Here is a 22,610-nt window from a genome sequence, read left to right on the forward strand (position 1 = left end):
AAAGCACGTCCACACCTCAAAACTTTTGCGATGTGCTTTTGCGCAAGAGCGCGTCCACACTCTATGGAAAGCTCTGATTGCCATTAACAGAATGGCCATCAGAGCACCTGTGCTTTTTCAGATAGGCTGTGTTTGTGCAAGAACCCCTGTGGAGTGTCCACACATGCCTTTTTGTACAACAGCTGTAGTGCAAAAAGGAGTAATGCCTCGTAAAAGGAGGTTTACCTACACTGCCAAATGCCCTCTGTTCTGCCATTTTACTGCCGATTTACTTGCGCAAACAATTGTTTTTGCACAAAAACCTTGCAGTATAGATGTGGTCTAAATCCATGCCACTCTTTACTGCAGTAGTGGAAAGGATGTGATTCAGCCCAGAGGTTCTCATCATGGATAGCTGCCCTATATTTCCTCTTTCCAGGAGCCATCTTAAACACTCACTCCATGGGAGCCCAGGTTTTGTCACCAGCGTTCCTCCCACAGGTCGCAATCAAAGCCATCTGCAGGGCCTGGTCATCAGTACAGACCTTCACATCTCACTATACCCTCACTCACCAGGCACGGGATGATGCCAATTTCAGGAGAGTGATGATGCTGACAGCATGTCCATGAACTCCAAGCCCAGCTTCTGGGTACTGCTTGTGAGTGACCTAACATAGAATGGGCACGAGAAAGCGTGCGAAGACAAAAAAACGGTTACTCATCTCGCCATAACTGTTGTTCTTTGAGATGTGTTGTTCATGTCCATTCCACAGCCCACTCTCCTTCCCTTCTGTCGAAGGAAAGAAGGACGTGAGACTGACAGCACCACTGATATCAGTGCTTGAGTAGTTCCAAAGGGCGCTAGAGCTGGTTCGAAGGTTACCACTAAGGGAAGTATCTCTGGCAATGCTGTACACACATCTAACCTGGAATGGACATAAGCAACACATCGACTGTGTCTAGACTGGCCAGTTTTTCCAGAAAATCAGCCACTTTTCTGAAAAAACTTGCCAGCTGTCTACACTGGCCGCTTGAATTTCCGCAAAAGCACTGACGATCTCATGTAAGATTGTCAGTGTTCTTGCAGAAATACTATGCTGCTCCCGTTCGGGCAAAAGTCCTTATGCGCAAAACTTTTGCGCAAAAGGGCCAGTGTAGACAGCCCAGATTTGTTTTCCGCAAAAAAGCCCCGATCGCAAAAATGGCGATCGGGGCTTTTTTGCGGAAAAGCGTGTCTAGATTGGCACGGATGCTTTTCCGCAAAAAGTGCTTTTGCGGAACAGCGTCCGTGCCGATCTAGATGCTCTGTTCCGAAAATGCTTTTAATGGAAAACTTTTCCGTTAAAAGCATTTCCGGAAGATCATGCCAGTCTAGACGTAGCCATCCTGAAGAGCAACCGTTACAGAAAAGTAAGTAACCATTTTTTATTAGCTCCAGTGAAAGCCATGTGTAAGATGAGAGTGCTTAGGCTGTGGGATTCTGAAGTGGCATCTTTGGAACTCCATTGTGCCCTCTGACCAGTGATGGAGCACCCTCCGGTAGCAGATGCTTTGAAAGTGGTAACTTAGAAAATCTAAACTCTGAAGTGAAGAAGAAAACAAAACAAAAACAATGTGTGCTTCTTTTACTGTGCAGCCTTCCCTTGGAGTCAAGAAGCCAACTAAAGCTCTGCTGTATGTTATCCTGAGTCCTGTGGGTCCATACTTTGCAAGCGGAAGCTTTAATCCAATATCCTTATGGGCAGATCCCAAATATGTGAGAGCCTGGAAAGGAGGAACGGGGGACTGCAAATTGGGAGGGTAAGAGATCCTGCTTATGCATTAATTACCTAGCTCAACTGGTGGATTATTTTTCATTTCAGTAAAATCATAACTATGATGCTGTATTATTAAATGTAGCTAGTGAACAAATCAAAAATTGTAGCAAAGGCATTTGTAGAATAGTCAAAATGGACTACAAAATGGCATGCTGCCAGTCTGTTCACCTTGCATAATTAAACCTAAGGCCGCTGTTGTTAAGCTGTAGATTGTGGACCACTGGTAGTCCAGAATGCATGGGACTGTGGAACTCTCTCTTCATGATTCCAGCTGCTAAATAGAATTAAAATAAAGATAAATGTTTTCCTAATGTAGTTTCTCCATGTAAGCATTTGCTGTTGTTATAACTTTCAGTAAGTATTCATGAACCAGTTTCTGTGTTAAGTTGCTATATTGTGAAAAGCAGGGGTGGGGAAAAGGGCCTCCGTAGGCTTGATGTAGCTCGCCAAGTAGGTTGATCCAGCCTGCGGAGGCTCTGCCGCTCTCCCGCTCCCAAACCAATTAGGGCCAGGGGCGAGGGAAGCGCACGAAGTTTACTCCACCTTGTCAGGATCACGTAGCACTTTGAAGTGCCGCACGCTCCTGGCAGGGCGGAAGGAGACTTAACGTGCTCCCCCGTCCCCAAGCCCTAATTGGCCTGGGGGCAGGAAGAGCATGCAGTTTCCTCCGCCCTACCCCTACCCTGTGAGGAGCATGTTGCACTTTGAAGCGCCGCACGCTCCTCGCAGGGTGGAAGGAGGCTGCGCACACTCCCCCACCTCCAGGCCAATCAGAGCTTGGGGGCAGGGGAGTGCACAAAGCTTCCTCCACCTTGCTCCCGCCCTGCGAGGAGCGTATGGCACTGGCATGGCCCCGCCCCTTCCATTTTAGGCCCCATCCCTTTCTGGGAGGCCCCTGCCCAAAAATTATTGCCCACTTCTGGTGAAAAGTTTTGAGAACGAGGTCAAAAGTTTGGAATAAAGGCAATTCCTAAGTGGGAGGAACTAGTGGAAACTTCTGCCCTAACTTATTTTGGGGGAGGAAGGAGTATGTGGAAGTTTGATCTACCTTAGTCCCCACTGAAAGTCAACATTTACCTAGAGTTACCAGATAGAGGTGCCCAAGTGCGGTAATTGTAAGTAAATGTTGAAGTTAAATTCACCCTACTTCAAATCTTTGCACAGTGCTTCATGATTTTTTGCCTCCTTATATCAAAGTATGCAACTTGAGTTTCTAAAATCTGCAGGAATGTGGGTGTGTGTATGTGTGGGGGTGTGTGTGTGTGTGCGTGCGCGCACACACACATGTCTGAAACATGCAATTATGAAGAAAACCACAGTTAAAATCAAGAAGTTTAAATCTCTTGTGACTGGATTTCTGTCAGCAAATCTACTGGGTAAAGAAGTTACACATCCAACTCCAGCAACAGGCAGTGAGAGCCAAGGGGAGGGAGGGAGCCTGTATGGCTCTGCTGCCGCTGATTGAACTTCTACATAATTTCCTGTTTCTACAGATAAACTAGTTTTATGCCACTTCCATGGGCATAAATTTGACATGCTGCAGCTTTCACTGCATAATCTATAATCTGCTTTGCTTGTACAAATGTAATACTGACATGTGACAGTTAGGTCAGGTGTTACATTTGCATCCCAGGATCAGTGTTCCCTGTAAGCTGAGTGCTTGGGCGGCCATCCGGGAGAGATTCAAATGCCGCCCTGCTAATTAGTAGAGCGCTGATGGCAGGTGTTTCTCCTGGTGATACACATCTACTTGGTGCATGTAACAAAATTTATTCCACACATGGATGGGCAAGATTATAGGGAACACTTTCCAAGACCCAGTGAAGGTACCCGACAGCCTTCCACAACTCCCTTAAGCTTTATGCAGGTAGTACAGAGACCCTGTATCTTGGTAATAAGGGGGAACCCTTTACCTAAGCCCCTCCACTTGTAGTTCATTCAATTAAGTGCTGCCAGTGGAATCATGCTGGGGCAGGCAATGAATTTACAGACCATTTAATCATGAGGCAGTTTTTGCAATCTGAGCACTGAAAACAATGTTAGCTGTTTTTAGAAGTTGGAGAATTGGGAGGTTTTATTGCAGGAAAATACCCAGCTAGACGGTGATAATTCTGTCTTTCTTTCTTTTCCTAAAAGGAATTATGGTTCTTCTATCTATGCCCAACGTGAAGCTGTGGAATTAGGGTGTCAGCAGGTTCTGTGGCTGTATGGAGAGGATCATCAAATCACTGAAGTTGGCACAATGAATCTTTTCCTGTACTGGGAAAACGAAGATGGAGGTATAGTATGTGGCACTAACCCTCAGCTCCTTGCAGTCCTCAGACCTGGGAACTAGTTATGACCCCTGGACTAGTGTTAGTGCTGTATGGATGGTGCTTCTTGGTGTCTGTAGGTCTGGCCCAAAGAATGCTTGTTTGGATTGCCTTCTCTTTTTGTTTTAGTGGGAGGAGGGAAGTCACCCCTTAATCATTTCTCACTGGCCCACACAACTTCTTCAGAATTCCTTCCATCAAGGCCCTTCTGAAGATGCCAGGTTTGGGACCTTCCCTCTGATGAGAGGGTAGGTGATCAGAGACTGTGACCTTTTGCTTCTGTAACAGGCTGCAACAGCCCTCTTTAGCTCTTCTGCTTCATCCGAGGTTGGCTTCTGTCATGGGTACCCCATTCATTCCTCAATCATGACCTGTCTCCATAAAGCAATCAGACCTTCCTTTTGAATCATGGTTTTCCCACTAAGCAAGATAGGCTCATATTATCAAGGTAGCAGCTTCTCCTTTCTCCAAGAGGTCCTCTTTTAGAGGATAAAGCGCCAGATCAATCCTTCTACATCTTTAGTTCTGGTAAAGGGCTTTGAAGTTGTAGGACCAGATTTTTAAAGCTGGCTTCAAATTCTTTGCATCTGCAATTATTTGTGGTTGGAAATTTTGCTTTTTAGACAACTAACTGTTTAATTAGAGTCTGCAACCAGATATTTAGATACCTGCATGCCATCATTTGTTCATGCATTTATTTGTGTCCACAAAGCCATGCCTGCTACTAGCTGTTGGTACAGAAGGGTAAGCTGGTTTGAAGGAGTATGGGCCTGTTCCAAAGCCCACAACTGTCATCAGAAAGATTCCCATTTGCGTCCCAGGGCTTTGGCTCAGGTTCTAAATGAAGGCAAAGTGCTGTTCCACTATCTGTCAGTCTCAGAAACAAAACAAGAAATTGGGATTCAGGTTCTGATCCAATACAATGCACATTTTCACAAAAAGCCATTTTTCTGCCGGTGCTATTGTGGTATTTAGTAATGGCTCACCATGGAAACAGCCTTGTGTTTTGTTTAGCATATGGGTCTGTGAGTCAAGATACCCGGGTTTTATTTGCAATTAGAGTGCTGATTCCTGGAAAAATCCCTTAATGTCTCAGTCTCAGTTTATACATCTGTAAAATAGGAATAATATCAAAAGCTCTTTAAGATCAAATGAAAGATGTTATGCATGTGATATTATTTAGTATTTCATCATAATGGGTTAGACATTGTGGCCATTAGTCTAAATTCACACCTCATGTGCACTTTCACTGTAGTTACACCAGCAAGGAATTTAGCCCATTTAGCTGAGCAGAAGGACAGAGTGAAAAAGAAGTGGGTTAGTATTCAGCATTCTCATTGACCGTAACTGTTTTGACTTGCAATCAGGAATAAGCAGGAATTATCCAGCTGCAATACCATACTGTTCCAAAGATCTGCTAACCAATTTGTTACCAGTGTGCTACTGAATAGTATCATTATGACATGGGTGGAACAAACAATCTGTAATTTATGCCATCTAGCCTACTGTATGCCAGTCCTATTCCAAAACAGACCTGCCATTACACACACTATGATCACTTGCATTGCAGGGGCAATTAGCTATCTAACAAAAAGTATTACTAAGTATCTTTGGTAAGACCTAAAACACTTATAGCTAAGAGCCCCATAAAAATGTTATCATAAAGAAAATGCACACCAGTGTATAACTGTATATACTGTGGCAAAAAGTGACTGCTATTGCGCTCTGTCTCTTCAGAAGGAATGCTACTTACTAGATGGTCCTTGTTTTGTTTGTTTCATTATGCAAATATTGCAGCTGGGGGTGGGAGAGAGATGGAGCATAGAAATAATGAGATTTGGAAATCATGGGTATAGTTTAAGCATCAGGAACATACACCTCTTTGTGTGTTCAGGGAGTAATGTAAATTTTGTGTGCATGTGCTGTGTTTTTTGTGTACTAAGCAATGCCCTTGTAAATGCACTAGATGGAGACTGATTTCAGCAGTGCTTCAAATGAGGGTCTATTTTTACTGCAAGCCATAGATAGGCCTGGTATTGGACAAAAGAAGTGTCCAATGTTCCAGTCTTGGGCAGACTCTAGAAAATGTCTCATTCATAATGGTGATAGGAGGAGGGAAGAAATGCCCAGTAATCTTTAATAAGTTTGCATGATGCACGTGATGCTAATCCTGTACATTTAGCATTGCTCTGGTTCAGTTTATAATGTGGCTAAAACTGAATCGCTATTGTTACAGGCTTAACTGAGTGCAGTAGTTTCCATTCATGAAATGCTGCTTTCATCAGTGGCATATTTAGAGAGTGACATATGCTCAGGATGATTTCCATGTTTACGAAATGTAAAACTTGATTACTATGTGATTCTCTAAGCCTACCTTTTCATAGCACATAACGTTGCTGAGAGACAGGCGGCAGAAGTGGAGAGTACATTAAATGTAATGTCTCTCTTATCAAGAGGTTTAACTTGGCGGAGATGAAGGCCTTGAAAATCAAAACAAAAGTCAGTCTAGAAAATACACCATATGGCGGTTGTACTCTATGGAATCTGTTTATATTTTCCAGTATATGGAGGCAGTGTTGAGAATAGTTAGCACAAAGAGTCAAAACACTAAGGTTCTATTTCTGGCTAAACCACTCTGTGATCTTGGGCAAATAGTTATCTTTGTGCCTCAGTTTTTCCATCAATAAAATGGGAGTAATACTTCATAGGAGTGATGGGAGGTTTAATTGCTTAAAATGTTCTTTCAGATCCTCAGACCAGGGCCAGCTCTAGACCACATGGCGCCCATTGGAGGAGTGTCTTCAGTGCCCCCTCCATTTGTTAAACTTTTGAATATCTTATTTTTATTGCATTTATAGGTCATTTCACAACTTTGATGCACAATTTGAATGCATGACTTATCCCTGTTATATAAGATAAATTTGCACATTAGAATATATATGTTTATATTTATTCATGCCATACATAATCAAAGTGCACTTTCACATTTACACAATAAAACAAGATTCACAATATCACAGCAGGGGTCTGACTTCATTTCACTTTGTTCTTATATCTCATTTACTGGCAATGCCTGCCCCTTATATACCTTCAAGGCCATGGCCCACGGTGTTTTAGGAGGTTAGAGGAAAATGTACTTCTCAGAAATTCTGAAAGTTTCCACAAGATTCTACAAAGGTTCGTAACATTCTAGGAGGTTAGTGAAAAAAATAATAAAGGAATACCTGAAACATTTTATTTCAAACATTCTATCTTTGCTTTTGTCTCTAACAACAAAAATAGCACCCTGAGCCTGGTGCCACCCAAGACAGATGGTTGGTTGTGTTACCTACCCCTAAATGTGGCCCTCCTCAGATTAAAAGACTTGTAGAAGTTCAAAGTAAAGCTATCATATTGTGAAAATAGAGCTCAATGATTGTTAAAATGGTCATTGATTGTGTTGCAGAAAGTACTATGTGGAGGTGAAGCTTGATGTTTATGCATCACACTGTGTGGGCTGTTAGATGCACAGTGATCCTAAAAGGATGGATTCCTTTTGTAGAGAGTGAGAGAACTTGACGTTTCACGAGGAGTCCGAAGCCTAGTCCGAACTACCTAGTCCGTGCCGCGTGTAGGCGCGCGGCACGGAGTCCGCACTAGCGGACATTTAAAAATGGCGACGCCCGGCTTTATGCAAATGAAGCCCGGGAAATTCAAATCCCGGGCTTCATTTGCAACTCCAGTTGCCTACATTACCACCCTAGTTCGAACTAGGGTGGTAGTGTAGACATACCCTGAGAAAATTACTGCGCTGGTCATACTGAATTGACCTAACACCTATGTTGGGGAAATTATCAGCCCCGAGTCTGGACAGGGCACTGTACAGATGATCTTTGTAGTCTGTTACTTCAGGAAAAGTTGTGATGTTTGTCAACTAAGCTAAATTATTTGCCTGCATAAATCATGAAAAACTCTGGAAAGCTACCTCAGTACAAATAATATATATAAAAATAAATAAAAGCAGATGAATAGGAAGTTTTCCCACACAGGGCTGTTTTTTCCTATGTGCTAATATCAATCCAGGAGTTTATAGCTTATCATAATGACTTTACTGTGAAAAGAAAAACGGGGTTTGTGAGTTCGTAGTCAGATTTCCCAAAGATGAGCAAGCTGACTGTGTATGGAGCCAGATTTGGCTCCAGATCAGAGAGAGAATGAGCATTTTGGCACACAAGTGATACCAGACAGAGATGATGACATTGTTCTACAAGGGAGGCAGATGCTCCTCTAGGTGACCCCAGGCTGGTAGACATGATATGCATACTTGACAAAAATACATAAAGCAGACAGTACAAAACATTTTGCAGGCTCCCATAGTCTAGCAGCTCCTTGCTGTTCGGCAGCTGGCCTGGCAAGCTTTCAAAATAGTTCACAGCAGTCAAAGTACATGTTTGGATCTTATACACATCCTGTCACAACCCTAGTAAAACCTCTGAAATGGGGAACAGTATCAAGTGTGCCACAGGGTTCAATATTGTGGCCTATATTATTTCTTTTTTTCCCCACTACTGATAAGAGGAGTGAATACATTCAGAGATGATCAAATTTGATTACCCAGAGTTGGTGAGGTAGCAAATGCAAAACACTGGAACTTGGGGTATGTCTACACTACCCCGCTAGTTCGAACTAGCGGGGTAATGTATGCATACCGCACTTGCTAATGAAGCCCGGGATTTGAATTTCCCGGGCTTCATTAGCATAAAGCCGGCTCCGCCATTTTTAAAAGCCGGCTTGTTTGAACCCCGTGCCGCGCGGCTACACGCGGCACGGGCTAGATAGTTCGAACTACGTAGTTATTCCGAACTATCTGTACGCCTCGTGGAACGAGGCGTACAGATAGATCGGAATGGCTACGTAGTTCGAACTATCTAGCCCGTGCCGCATGTAGCCGCGCGGCACGGGGTTCAAACAAGCCGGCTTTTAAAAATGGCGGAGCCGGCTTTATGCTAATGAAGCCCGGGAAATTCAAATCCCGGGCTTCATTAGCAAGTGCGGTATGCATACATTACCCCGCTAGTTCGAACTAGCGGGGTAGTGTAGACATACCCTTGTAGATCAGATCAGATGAGTGAATTATTTAATTTAGAATTCTGCCTTATAGTGACCAATAACCAAATGTTTCAGAGGTGCATCATAGTGGACAGTTAGCGAATAACTTGCCCATAATGGATGTTTCCATTTAGTCATTTTCAGTTGTTGGCTGGGTCCAGGCAAAGAGCAGATAGCCCTTGGAGATAGTCATGGGAGAGCTTATTACAGTGGATGGATAGGAAAAAGAAGGGCTAGTGTTTCTCACCCTGGGAGAAAGGATAGAGATAACAACCTACCATCCAGCAGTTGGCCACTGAATCAGGAATGGCTCTGCTGACTCATGGGCACTCCTGACAAACTGCCAACATTGCCTATGTTTACACTGGAGCTGGAAAACAGAAGTGTAACTTTCGTGGCACTGGCAGCAGAATGGACTAGTTGCCCAAATAAGGAAGGATCGTACCTGGGTAGCTAGCTTGTACCGCTACATGCGCTGCATTTATATTTTAGCTCATAAGTTCCATTAAAATTAGTGCACATATGTCTGCCTGAGCTGGAAATTACACTTCCAGTTCAAAGTGTGGACATATCCCCAGGCTGTGTCTACACTGGCATGAATTTCCGGAAATGCTTAAAACGGAATACTATTCCGTTTTCAGTTTTTCTGGAAAAGGAGCGTCTACATTGACAGGCTGCTTTTCCGGAAAAGCCCCTTTCCGGAAAAGCGTCTGTGGCCAATGTAGACGCGCTTTTCCGGAAAAGAGCCTCGATCGCCATTTTCACGATCGGGGCTTTTTTCCAGAAAAGACTACTGGGCTGTCTACACTGGCCCTTTTCCGGAACAGTGTTCCGGAATAAGGACTTATGCCCGAGCGGGAGCAGAATAGTTTTTCCGGAATAGTGGCTGATTTTGTACAGTAGAGCATCATTGTTTTTCCGGAAATTCAAGGGCCAGTGTAGACAGCTCGCAGCTTATTCCAGAAAAGCGGCTGATTTTCCGGAATAAGTGGCCCAGTGTAGACACAGCCCCAGTGTATAGCCAGACCCTAAATGGATGCTACCTGCATCTGACAGCTATCTGAGGGTGTGTCTAGACTACAGGGTTTTGTCGACAAAAGTGGACTTTTGTCGACAAAACTATACCTGCGTTTACACTACCTCCGAGTTCTGTCGACACAACATCGACAGAACTTGGCAGTTTTGTTGACGGCGGTAAACCTCATTCTACAAGGAATAACGCCTTTTGTCAACAGAGCTCTGTCGACAGAAGGTGTTACTGCATCTACATTGTCCTTTGCGTCTACACTACCATGTCGACAAAGCGGCTTGCTTTGTCAACAGAACTCGATGTAGTCTAGACGCTCTTTGTCGACAGAATATTTATGGACAGTATCTGTCAACAAAACCTCTGTCGACAAAAGCCTGTCGTCTAGACGTACCCTGAGAGGTGTCTCCTACTTATATTTTTGGAAGCTTATCATGACAATTTGAATCTGTTGTGTATAACCACTTTTAGAGAACATCTCAAGTTATGTAGGACAAACAGAAAGCAAAACTCTTTGTCTGAAGTAAAGAACACAGTCTTGAATGGAGGCAGCAAAGTATACAGTGGATGTAAGAACATAAGAATGGCCATATTGTGTCACACCAAAGGTCCATCTAGCCCATCATTCAGTCGTCTGACAATGGGCAATGCCAGGTGCATCAGAGGAAATGAAGAGAACAGGCAATCATTAAGGGATCCACCCTCTGTGTCCCATTCCCTGCTTTAGGCAAACAGAATCTAGGGACACCATCACTGCCATTCTGGCCAATAATCATTGATGGACTTATCCTTTATAAATTTAGGGTCCTTCATAATTCTTATTTGGACTCTGTGCTCCAGGATCCAAAGAACCTTACTGCAGACTCTTCAGCAAACCCAACCAAAGAGGCGGTTCAGCAGGTGGGGGCACCCAGGGGTACAGTAGCCCTGTATTTCCTAGAGGCTGAACCTAGGGCAGGGGCAGCATGTGAAGAGGATGCTAAGTGTCCCAGCCCAGGGGCCGCTGCGGAGCCTACAGGGTCGAGCACAAACAGGCTGGAAAGAGATGTCTTCCACCACTCCAGAGCTTAGTTGAGGGGCAGAGAAGCTTCCCTTTGCCAGTGCTGGCTTTTGCACATGCAGGGCTTGGCTCCTCCTGGCCAGCACCCAGGACCAGAGGGTCTTGACCTTTCCACAGCTGCCAGCCCAGCCAGAGGCAGTGTGGGAGAAAGGAGCTGCCAGCCAGGCTGTTGGTGAACTGATTGATCTGACCAAGGGCTGATTCTCTGCACAGCGTTAGGAGCAGGACACACCCAGCTGGGAGGGGATATGAAGGAGCAGCAGGGCTGAGGCGATGAAGGGGCAGAGCAGGGAGAGGACTTTGAGAGGGAGAGCGTATGAAGGGCTGATGGGTGGGCAGCAGAGGCAACACAGAACCAGCCACTGCCTACCCTCACTCACCAATCACTGCAGCTTTGCCCAGCCAGCAGCCTTCCACACCCGCCCCCATCATTAGCCAGTGGACCCCCACCACTCACCTCTGGTGGATCAAGGGCTGGGGAGCAAGGATCCAGCCGTCACTAGGATCCTCCAGTACTGATGTGAGGGGGGAGACAGAAAATATGGGACAGTTTGCCCAATTTTAAGAAAAAGCAGGGACACCTTCTAGAGGGCTCAACTATGGGACTGTCCCTTTAAAAACGGAATATCTGGCCACCCTGCCAAGCTCTCACAGTGAGCCCATGTGAGAGCCAGGATTAGAACCCCGTCATGTGCTCTAACCACTAGATACACTTACTCACACAAAAACCAACAATGGTCTGGCAGCACTTTATAGACTCACAAAACATGCAGATGGCAGCATGAGCTTTTGTGGGCACAGCCCACTTCCTCAGATGACCGGAGTTATGAGTAGGGGGGTATGAAAACTCAAAATAAATGGGAGAGGGAAAGAAGGGGGGGAGGAGAAAAAGAAAAAAAGGAAGGGGTGTGTGAGACGGCATCATTAAGTATCTGGAGAATGGGTACTTAGTCTATATAAAGTGCTACCAGACCATTTGTTGGTTTTTTCTGTAACAGACTAACTCAGCTATCCCCTGGAACTTATTCACAATTCACTCAGATACATGCATAGATTCAAAACAGGTGGCATCCAACTGAGTTTGGGCAATTAAGAAACTGCCTCTGAAATTCTAACCAATGTTTGTGTCGAATGATATCTGATATGTTAATACCTGATATTTCTGCTCTCATTTAAATATGTTTTTATGTTGTTTGTGGTTTGGTTTCAACAGAAAAGGAATTGGCAACCCCGCCACTAGATGGCCTCATTCTTCCTGGAGTGACGAGGCAAAGCATCTTGGAGCTGGCACACCAGTGGGTGGGTGTTTGCTTTGTCCCTCAACAGTAGCATGAGACACACTCTTGTGGAAGTCACTCATCTATTGCTTTCAAGTAATGGCTCATAGTTCCATCTGATCGGCTATGTCTACACTACACGTTTTTGCTGCAGAAAATATGCTAATGAAGGACTCCCGGAGAGGCATAAGGATCTTGCGCAAAAGTTTTTTTTTGCGCAAAATGGAAGCGGCTATACTGCTTCTTTTTGTGCAAAAACCCCTTGGGCAAAAACAAATGGCAGAAAATATGCTAATGATGTAGTGACTTATGGTAATGAGTCCCTCATTAACATATTTTCTGCCACAAAAACGTGTAATGTAGACAAAGCCATCCAGTAACTCCTTTAAACCAAATAGGAACTGAGGGAGCATGCTTAAATTAAAAAGTCTTGCCCAGCGTTTGATCCACACAGCCACATACAGCTTGTTTAATTAATTCCCAGTTTGTATTCCCACATAAAAATCTTCATTAACTTTGTGTTAGAGTTGCCCGACTCCATATCCCACTGATACGATTGGCTTAAAATAAGGAAATAAGCAATTGTTATTCATCACCCCCTCTATAATCTACTCCTCAGCTCCTTATTCCACCACCGATAGCTCGTGTGTCTCCACCTTTATTCTGAACCCGGGTACAGCTTTAAGCCCAGTCATAGGCAGAACGCACTAGTACCTGCATTCTTGCAGATTTCAGTTATGTAATTACCACATAAAAATCAACACCACTTTTCAAACAGTCGCTAATGTTACGTTGTCTGGGATTTCAAGCACACCCTATGGCACTGCAGAGTTAAAAGGGAGTCAGTCATCAAGGCCTTATTGCAGAGATGTTAGACTACAGTCTGCTTACTTAGCCAGCACTCTCCTCTCTCCTACACAAGCCTTTTCTTCTCGTCTACCTATAGACTTGCTACCTGACTGCATATCCCTCCACGTTCCTCTTCGCCCAAAAACAACCCCCATGCTTTCTGCTGGTTAGACTAGCACTGCTGCCTATCAGTGGCATATGCAGAGCACACAGGCTGAATTGTGGGTGGCTCTGATAAGTAAATGAAATGTCCACAAAAATGGAAAAGATTTTCAAAATGTTTATTTTTGTTCTTCTTTGAAAAATTTACACTCAATCAGGAAGAGAGAAAAGATACTGAGGGATTCCTAGTTCTGCTATGCAGGGTAATATGTGGCCTGTTATCATATTTACATGCAACATGAATCACTTCCTCCACCTCTGAGATGCAGCTAATTTTTGCATAGGAGGTGGAACTACATGCAAGGAGCAAGTACCCAGTCAGGGCAGGGCATGAAACCGTGTACTCATCCAGCTGGAATTACAGATGGATTTTAGGTGAGCAGAATGTAGTTAGCTTTAGCTTTAGTAGAATTTAGCTAATATAGCTGAAAACAAGTGCTCATGCGCAAAGTGCTAGAAAGTCATCAGTGATCAAAAGCAGGCAGGTCCTCTGTTTTACATCTCACCTACAAGTTCTGCTCCAACTGCACAGTATTTCTGAACATCATGCTGAGGTTCATTGCTAAATTACAGGGGAAAGTGCCACAGCATAGAGATCTCTTTTCCTTGGTGGTCATTCATCTAGCAGCTGCTGACCAGGCCATACCTTCTTAGCCTTCAACTAAAAAAATGACTCGCTGCAATTGAGTTTGTTAAAAATATCATCACTATAATGCAGTATAAGTGTCTAATGCAAGCAAAGTACTATGACCATTAAGAAGCTCTGCCCCGTGTTTGTCTGATCTTCTGGTACAGGGAGAATTTAAAGTGTCTGAGCGATACATCACCATGAGTGATCTGACAGCTGCTTTGGAAGAAAACAGAGTGAAGGAGATGTTTGGTGCGGGGACAGCTTGTGTCGTATGTCCTATTTCTAAAATATTATACAAAGGCAAGGTAAGGAAAGTATTTGTGTTTTTCTTCTACATGTAATTACAGTGTGGCATTGTCTGAGTTCATGGAGAGAGGTACTTTGTCAATATTTTACCTCCTAACTTCTTTCCAAGTGACTGAACACTAGTTGAGGAAAACTGTGGGTTTTTTCCCCCTAAAATTTCCCTTCGCTCTTTTTTGTGTGTTTAATTTGAAATTTCTGAAGTATAAAAATGGAGGAAATTTTATTTTAAATGGAGGTCAAAAAGTTTCATTCAGATAAAAAAAATTCCAAATTTGAAATGTGTTCACAATAGTGTAGTTAGCATTTCAACCAGCTCTATGACGTGGTTTCCAGTTTGATTCTCTCTTAATAGCCAGTCACAGTTCAGTTAAAATTGGAGAGGAGTAGATTTAAGTTTCTCCAGCATCAAAAACAGGTTATACAGAAAACAAGGCTTTGTTCCACCATGACCACTCTCCTTCCATCCCCTAATATGTCTCTTTTCTAACTCTATCCCAAGACTCACTTGAGCCTTCCACTTACACCAGGCATGATAGCTCTCCTGTAGAGGACAAAGATAGCAGAGACCTGTACATGAGTTGGCATAGCTGTTTCTGTCTTCTGAACAACAGCTGGGATTCCTCCTAGATGGGGGGAATTCTGTAGAGCATTTCTCTGTTTTGTTTAAGTTCACTTTGTGCCGCTTAGGTGGCACAAAGTGAACTTAGCAGATTAGTGAAACTTTGTTCTATTAGTGAAGATAAATAATAGAACAAATAAAATAATGATGTAGAACATGATGCGTCTAATAGGTGGACTCTATCTATTATTATTATCATCCCAATTTTGAAATACAAATGAGAAACATTGAGATATTGACTATTGAAAATAATGGTAAATGTACTTGTTTTGTTTTAATACGTTATATTGTGTAGATAGTAAATAGAATGGTGCTTCTTTAAGTTGATGATCATCCTCCTCAAGCATTACTGATTGAGCAAGAAGGCAAGTGTGGTATATTGATTAGAGCTTGCTTAGACTCCTACAGCAACTGGGTTCTACTCCTGGCTCTACTGCCACTCCTTGAGCCAAGTCACTTAGAAGGGCCTCAATCAACTTTCATTACAGTCAATAGAAGTAGTACGGTTGGTGTCAATGAGAGCTGATCCTTAAGCTTTCTGTATCTCCTATAAAATAGGTATTAATGATTCATACCCACCTGTGTGGTGAGCTTTAATTAATGTTTGTGAAGTGATTTGAGATCCTCAGATTTAAAAAGCATTTATAGATGTATGCCATTGTTGTTGCTGTTGTACATGATAAGCTTCTAGGAATTATTTTCATTTTAATTCCATCCTAGAATTTGAACGTTCCAACTATGGAGAATGGACCGCAGTTAGCAACCCGCTTCCTGAATCAGCTGACTGATATCCAAGTAAGGGGTTCTCTTCTTCAGTGTGATGATATAATGAAAGGGGTGGCACAGACTGAATGAACAGTTTTCAAAAACAGGCCCTAGGAATCAAAATATAGACTCTTTCTTGCACCTATTCTGGCCTTTGAACCATGGTAAAATAACAGCGGTAAGTGATGATACAGGAAGATATTTATCCTATGGCTATGTCTACACTACAAGGTTTTTGCGCAAAAATGGCTTGCGCAAAAATTGGTGGAGCGTCCACACCTCAAGCACGTTTTTGTGCCCCCAAAAATACAGTAAATTGACAGGACGGAGGGCTTTTGCCGGTAGAGTTATTCCTCTCCCCACAAGGAATAACTCCTTCTTGCGCAAAAAAGGTGTGTATGGATGCGCAACAGGAGTTTCTTGCACAAAAAGAGCCTATCAGAAAAAGCACAGCTGATCTGATGGCCATTCTGTGAATGGCAATCAGAACTTTCTAGTGAGAGAGTGTCCATGCAGTGTGGACGCTCTCTTGCACAAAAGCAAATCGCTTTTGCGATGCGCTTTTGAGGTGTGGATGCGCTTTTGTGCAAGAAGTTTTTCTGCAAAAAGTTTCTTGCGCAAAAACCCTGCAGTGTAGACAAAGCCTACATGTCACAGCGAGATGCTGTTTTCCTCCTTAAAAACTTGCCCTCCTACTTTCATCTTGAAACAGAATGATTTTAATACAGGTGTAATACACAGAATTTCTTGTGAAAGATTGATGTTTGTGTCCTTATTACATGACATGGGCCAGGATTATAAAAAGTTATACCTGGTCATTATCCACAAGTTTTGATAAACTAGGCCTACCTGAGATTATTCAGACAACGTGCTGTATTGGGGGACATTTTGCACAAATGCAGTCTCTGCACCATGATACCTAACCTTCAGGAACTCTGGTTTTTATCAACTCAAATTGTGTTTCAATTTTCTACCTGGGTTTCCTTTCTCCTTTGTCAAGGCAAGGGTGTCAAACCCAGCATGATCTGAGATAAACTTCAAAGGGAATGACACCTTCTTTGTCCCTTTAAGTATTGGTAGGGTTTCTCCTTTTTCCTGTTTATCTGCAAACTAACCCAGACTAAAAGTAATCCTCAATAATCATATAGCAAACAACACAATAACAATCAAACTGGTAGATGGAACTTACGATGCTAATAAACTATCACAGGCAATGCCATGTCCTTCATAGGGGTCCTTTTTAGGTCCTTTATATTTTGGTTTTTTAAAAATCCTCTTTTAATTTCGGTGGAATAGTGTTGTTTGCCGTCGGTGGTTGTTGTGTTCTGCTAGACAGTTTCCAAATTCCACCATGGTAGTGTAGAACATTAAATGATTCCCATATATTTGTATGTAGCATGTAAAAGGCTTGTGTATTCTTCTTCATAAGGATGCTGTATGAATTAGACCCTGTTGTCATAGTAGTATCTATATTAAAAGCTCAATTAATTTAGACTACTAATTCATTTTGTGTAGGCCAATTCACAGTGAGTAGACAATAAGGACTTTCAGTCCCAATGATGAGCTCAGCATTTGAACCAGTAACCTAGACTCCATATCCAGTTACTAACTACCACTGCCGTCCAGTTCCCTCATATGCAATATGGGCTAAATTTTCAGATTTCTTTGATTATTTTGTATCCAGAGCTGTTTTCCTGCCACTTAACTGGTTTTTGTAATTCACATTTGTCATGTGCAACAGGATTTAAACAGCTGTTCAGTGGGAATGATGAATTGGAACTTTGTGGGCAGAACTGATTACATTTCTCACGACAGCAGCAAGAGACAGAGAGAACACTGCAATATGCATTTACACTTGTGTCTCTAAAAAGAAAACTGTGATTACTAAAGTTTGATAGAGATTTTAGATTAAATAATTTACTCTATGTATAGCATTGGTGGGGCTGTGAATGAATCAATCACCTAATAGCGTTTTCTATAATAGTTTGACTTAGAGGATTTAAAGATACGGTTCTCTCTGGAAATTGCCTCTGAAATGCCAGTCAATGCTGGCAGTCTCCTTCCTCTCTAAATAAAAAAGCCCTGAACATTTTGACCAGTAGTCCCAAATATTATATACTATTTATGCCTTTCCTCATGAAGATTTGTATTTTTAAGGCAGATACAGTGAAAGCTTCTTCATTTTTAAAGTGTGAATCACAAAGTAATTTGGACTGGATAGGTGGACAGTATCAGGTGACATTATTATTTTTATTAGTGTAGAATTTAAAGGCCACTATTAATCTCAGGGCTCCTCTGGGCTAGGCACTGTACACATTTATAGTGAGAGACAATCCTGCTATACACTCTCAATAGGCAAGCCTGAGAAAATAATGGTAGAGAGGATTGGTTAGATGAGGAAGTATTATTATCCACATTTTACAGATCATAACCTGAGGAGCAGAGATGCTGAGTGACTTACCTAGGTCACACAGGAAGTTTGTGGCATATCCAGAAATGGCCTGATCTACTTAGTCCCAGGACAGGGTCTTAACTGCACCTTTCTAAAACCTGACAATGAACTTAAATGTCTGGCAAAAACTGAATCCATACCAACCCTTTTGGGGAATTTATGAAAGGTAGGAGTGTGATTTCAGGTTTTTTGCACCTCTGCATTTCTTGTTTCTGTACAGGGTGAAGCAGTGTTGTCCGAGTGAGGCTGTTCTTATGAATAGAAGCAGGAGGCACTGGGAGTCTCACATAAGAGCCTGTTTTCATGAGACATCCTGCCTAATTTTTCAGGCTGAGGCGGTTTAGATGCATTCCCAAGGTTTCTGAGGTTTGCTCAGGGTATGTCTATACTACAGCACTAATTCGAACTAACTTAGTTCGAATTAGTTAATTCGAACTAAGCTAATTCGAATTAACGCATCTAGACTTAAAAAGTAGTTCGAATGAGCATTTTGCTGATTCGAAATAGCATGTCCACACTGAGTGGACCCTGAACCGAGGTTAAGGATGGCTGGAAGCAGTGCCGGCAGGGCATCAGATTAGGACTTAGAGCGTGGAGCTCCTGTCTCAGGCTAGCTGAGGGCTGTGCTTAAAGGGACCTGACCTCCACCCCGGACAGACAGTTCTCAGGGGTGCCCTGCTTGCAAAGCAGTCCTGGCTTGGATTGACCAGAGTACCCACACTGGGCACATCACAGCACTCGGCCATCAACCCGGCTGCACTTGCCGCAGGCTGCCATCCGGGGGGGGGGGGGGGGTCAATCAAGGAGCTTCAGGAGAGCTTCCACCCCGAGGAGCCCGCAAAGCCAGCCCAGTCCTCCCCATCGGGGGCTCGTACCCCGTTCCTCCCTCACCTCCTTCCACTTACCCCTCCCTAGCCCCCCTTCCTGATGTACAAAATAAAGGACACGTGTGTTCAAAAATAGAAACTCTCTTTATTGAACAAAACTCGGGGAGACTGGGAAAAGGAGGTTGGAGAGGGGAAGAGAGAGGATGGGAGAGGGGAGGGCAACTAAAATGATGAGCGGTTTGGAACAGGTCCCATATGAAGAGAGGCTAAACAGGTCCCATATGAAGAGAGGCTAAAGAGACTGGGACTTTTCAGCTTAGAAAAGAGAAGACTGAGGGGGGGATATGATAGAGGTCTATAAAAGCATGAGTGGTGTGGAGAGGGTGCATAAAGAAAAGTTCTTCATTAGTTCCCATAATAAAAGGACTAGAGGACACGAAGTGAAACGAATGGGTAGCAGGCTTCAAACTAATAAAAGAAAGTTCTTCTTCACAAAGCAAATACTCAACCTGTGGAACTCCTTGCTGCAGGAGGCTGTAAAGGCTAGAACTAGAACAGAGTTTAAAGAGAAGTTAGATAAATTCATGGAGGTTGGATCCATGGAGTGGTATTAGCCAGGGGGTAGAAATGGTGTCCCTGGCCTCTGTTTGTAGAAGGCTGGAGATGGATGGCACGAAACAAATGGCTTGGTCATTGTCTTCAGTCCATCCTCTCCAGGGTACCTAGTGTTGGCCGTTGTTGACAGACAGCACTGCACTGGTTGGTTAAACTGGCACAATGGCTGGTTTTTCAATGCCAGAGAAGCAAGAAACACCCAATGGTGGGGATAGGGAACTGACCTGGAAATGTCAGGAATGGAGCCCCCTGCTTTTTGATCATGATATAACATGTTCTGTCAGCTCTGCTGCAAACCTGTGTTCAGGGATTGCAGAATTAGCAAAAAGAAGAGATATCCCCAAGAGACTGCTAGAAGGCATGGTGAGGTTGTGTTGTACAGATAGAATCATAGAATCATAGGACTGGAAGGGACCTCGAGATGTCATCAAGTCCAGCCCCCAGCCCTCAAGGCAGGACCAAGCTCCGTCTACACCATCCCTGACAGATGTCTATCTAACCTGTTCTTAAATATCTCCAGAGAGGGAGATTCCACCACCTCCCTTGGCAATTTATTCCAATATTTGACCACCCTGACAGTTAGGAATTTTTTCCTAATGTCCAATCTAAACCTCCCTTGCTGCACTTTAAGCCCATTACTCCTTGTCCTGTCCTCAGAAACCAAGAGGAACAAATTTTCTCCTTCCTCCTTGTGACACCCTTTTAGATATTTGAAAACCGCTATCATGTCCCCCCTTAATCTTCTTTTTTCCAAACTAAACAAGCCCAGTTCATGAAGCCTGGCTTCATAGGTCATGTTCTCTAGACCTTTAATCATTCTTGTCGCTCTTCTCTGTACCCTTTCCAATTTCTCCACATCTTTCTTGAAATGTGGTGCCCAGAACTGGACACAGTACTCCAGCTGAGGCCTAACTAGTGCAGAGTAGAGCGGCAGAATGACTTCACGAGTTTTGCTTACAACACACCTGTTGATACAACCTAGAATCATATTTGCTTTTTTTGCAACATCTTCACACTGTTGACTCATATTCAACTTGTGTTTCACTATGACCCCTAGATCTCTTTCCGCCATGCTCCTTCCTAGACAGTCGCTTCCCATCTTGTATGTATGGAACTGATTGTTCCTTCCTAAGTGGAGCACTTTGCATTTCTCTTTATTAAACTTCATCCTGTTTACCTCTGACCATTTCTCTAACTTGCTAAGGTCATTTTGAATTATGTCCCTATCCTCCAAAGAAGTTGCAACCCCACCCAGTTTGGTATCATCTGCAAACTTAATAAGCGTACTCTCTATCCCAATCTACATCATTGATGAAGATATTGAACAGTATGGGTCCCAAAACAGACCCTTGCGGAACTCCACTTGTTATCCCTTTCCAACAGGATTTAGCACCGTTAACAACAACTCTCTGACTACGGTTATCCAGCCAATTATGCACCCACCTTATCGTGGCCCTATCTAAGTTATATTTGCCTAGTTTATCAATAAGAATATCATGCGAAACCGTATCAAATGCCTTACTAAAGTCTAGGTATATGACATCCACCGCTTCTCCCTTATCCACAAGGCTCGTTATCCTATCAAAGAAAGCTATCAGATTAGTTTGGCATGACTTGTTCTTCACAAACCCATGCTGGCTATTCCCTATCACTTTATTACCTTCCAAGTGTTTGCATATGATTTCCTTAATTCCCTGCTCCATTACCTTCCCTGGGACAGACGTTAAACTGACCGGTCTGTAGTTTCCTGGGTTGTTCTTATTCCCCTTTTTATAGATGGGCACAATATTTGCCCTTTTCCAGTCTTCTGGAATCTCCCCTGTCTTCCATGATTTTTCAAAGATCATAGCTAAAGGCTCAGATACCTCCTCTATCAACTCCTTGAGTATCCTGGGATGCATTTCATCAGGACCTGGTGACTTGCTGACATCTAACTTTCCTAAGTGATTTTTAACTTGTTCTTTGTGTATCCTATCTTCTAAACTTACCCTCTCTCTGCTTGTATTCACTATGTTAGGCACACCTCCAGACTTCTCGGTGAAGACCGAAACAAAGAAGTCATTGAGCATCTCCACCATTTCCAAGTTTCCTGTTACTGCTTCTCCCTCCTCACTGAGCAGTGGGCCTACCCTGTCCTTGGTCTTCCTCTTGCTTTTAATGTATTTATAAAAGGTCTTCTTGTTTCCCTTTATGCCTGTATCTAGTTTGATCTCATTTTGTGCCTTTGCCTTTCTAATCTTGCCCCTGCATTCCCATGTTGCTTGCCTATATTCATCCTTTGTTATTTGTCCTAGTTTCCATTTTTTATAGGACTCCTTTTTTATTTTGAGATCGTGCAAGATCTCCTTGTTAAGCCAAGCTGGTCTTTTGCCATATTTTCTATCTTTCCTACACAGCGGAATTGTTTGCTTTTGGGCCCTTAACAACGTCCCTTTGAAATACTTCCAACTCTCCTGAGTTGATTTTCCCTTCAGTCTTGCTTCCCATGGGACCTTACCTACAAGTTCTCTGAGCTTATCAAAATCTGCCTTCCTGAAATCCATTACCTCAATTGTGCTGGTCTCCCTTCTACCTTTCCTTAAGATCATGAACTCTATTATTTCATGATCACTGTCCCCCATACTGTCTTCCACTTTCAAGTTCTCAACTAGTTCCTCCCTATTTGTTAAAATCAAATCCAGAACAGCTTCTCCTCTAGTAGCTTTTTCAACCTTCTGAAACAGAAAGTTGTCTCCAATGCAGTCCAGAAACGTATTGGATAGCCTGTGCCCCGCTGTGTTAGTTTCCCAACATATGTCTGGATAGTTGAAGTCCCCCCCATCAC

The 22,610-nt window shown here is 43.2% G+C and overlaps 1 protein-coding gene across 3 annotated transcripts in view; it reads left to right on the top strand.

Annotated features, from left to right (window-relative positions):
- BCAT1 (branched chain amino acid transaminase 1) overlaps nucleotides 1-22,610 on the top strand; it is a 99,638-nt gene that overhangs the window by 64,065 nt on the left and 12,963 nt on the right. For all 3 annotated transcript variants that reach the window (XM_006121274.3, XM_025183734.2, XM_006121273.4), the window contains 5 exons: nucleotides 1,616-1,779; nucleotides 3,933-4,075; nucleotides 12,497-12,582; nucleotides 14,367-14,507; nucleotides 15,848-15,922. In XM_006121274.3, the coding sequence (XP_006121336.2) occupies nucleotides 1,616-1,779; nucleotides 3,933-4,075; nucleotides 12,497-12,582; nucleotides 14,367-14,507; nucleotides 15,848-15,922 (609 nt within the window). The remainder of the gene's footprint in view (nucleotides 1-1,615; nucleotides 1,780-3,932; nucleotides 4,076-12,496; nucleotides 12,583-14,366; nucleotides 14,508-15,847; nucleotides 15,923-22,610) is intronic.

The sequence above is a fragment of the Pelodiscus sinensis genome, chromosome 1 (assembly GCF_049634645.1).
Source record: "Pelodiscus sinensis isolate JC-2024 chromosome 1, ASM4963464v1, whole genome shotgun sequence".
Taxonomy (NCBI): domain Eukaryota; kingdom Metazoa; phylum Chordata; order Testudines; family Trionychidae; genus Pelodiscus; species Pelodiscus sinensis.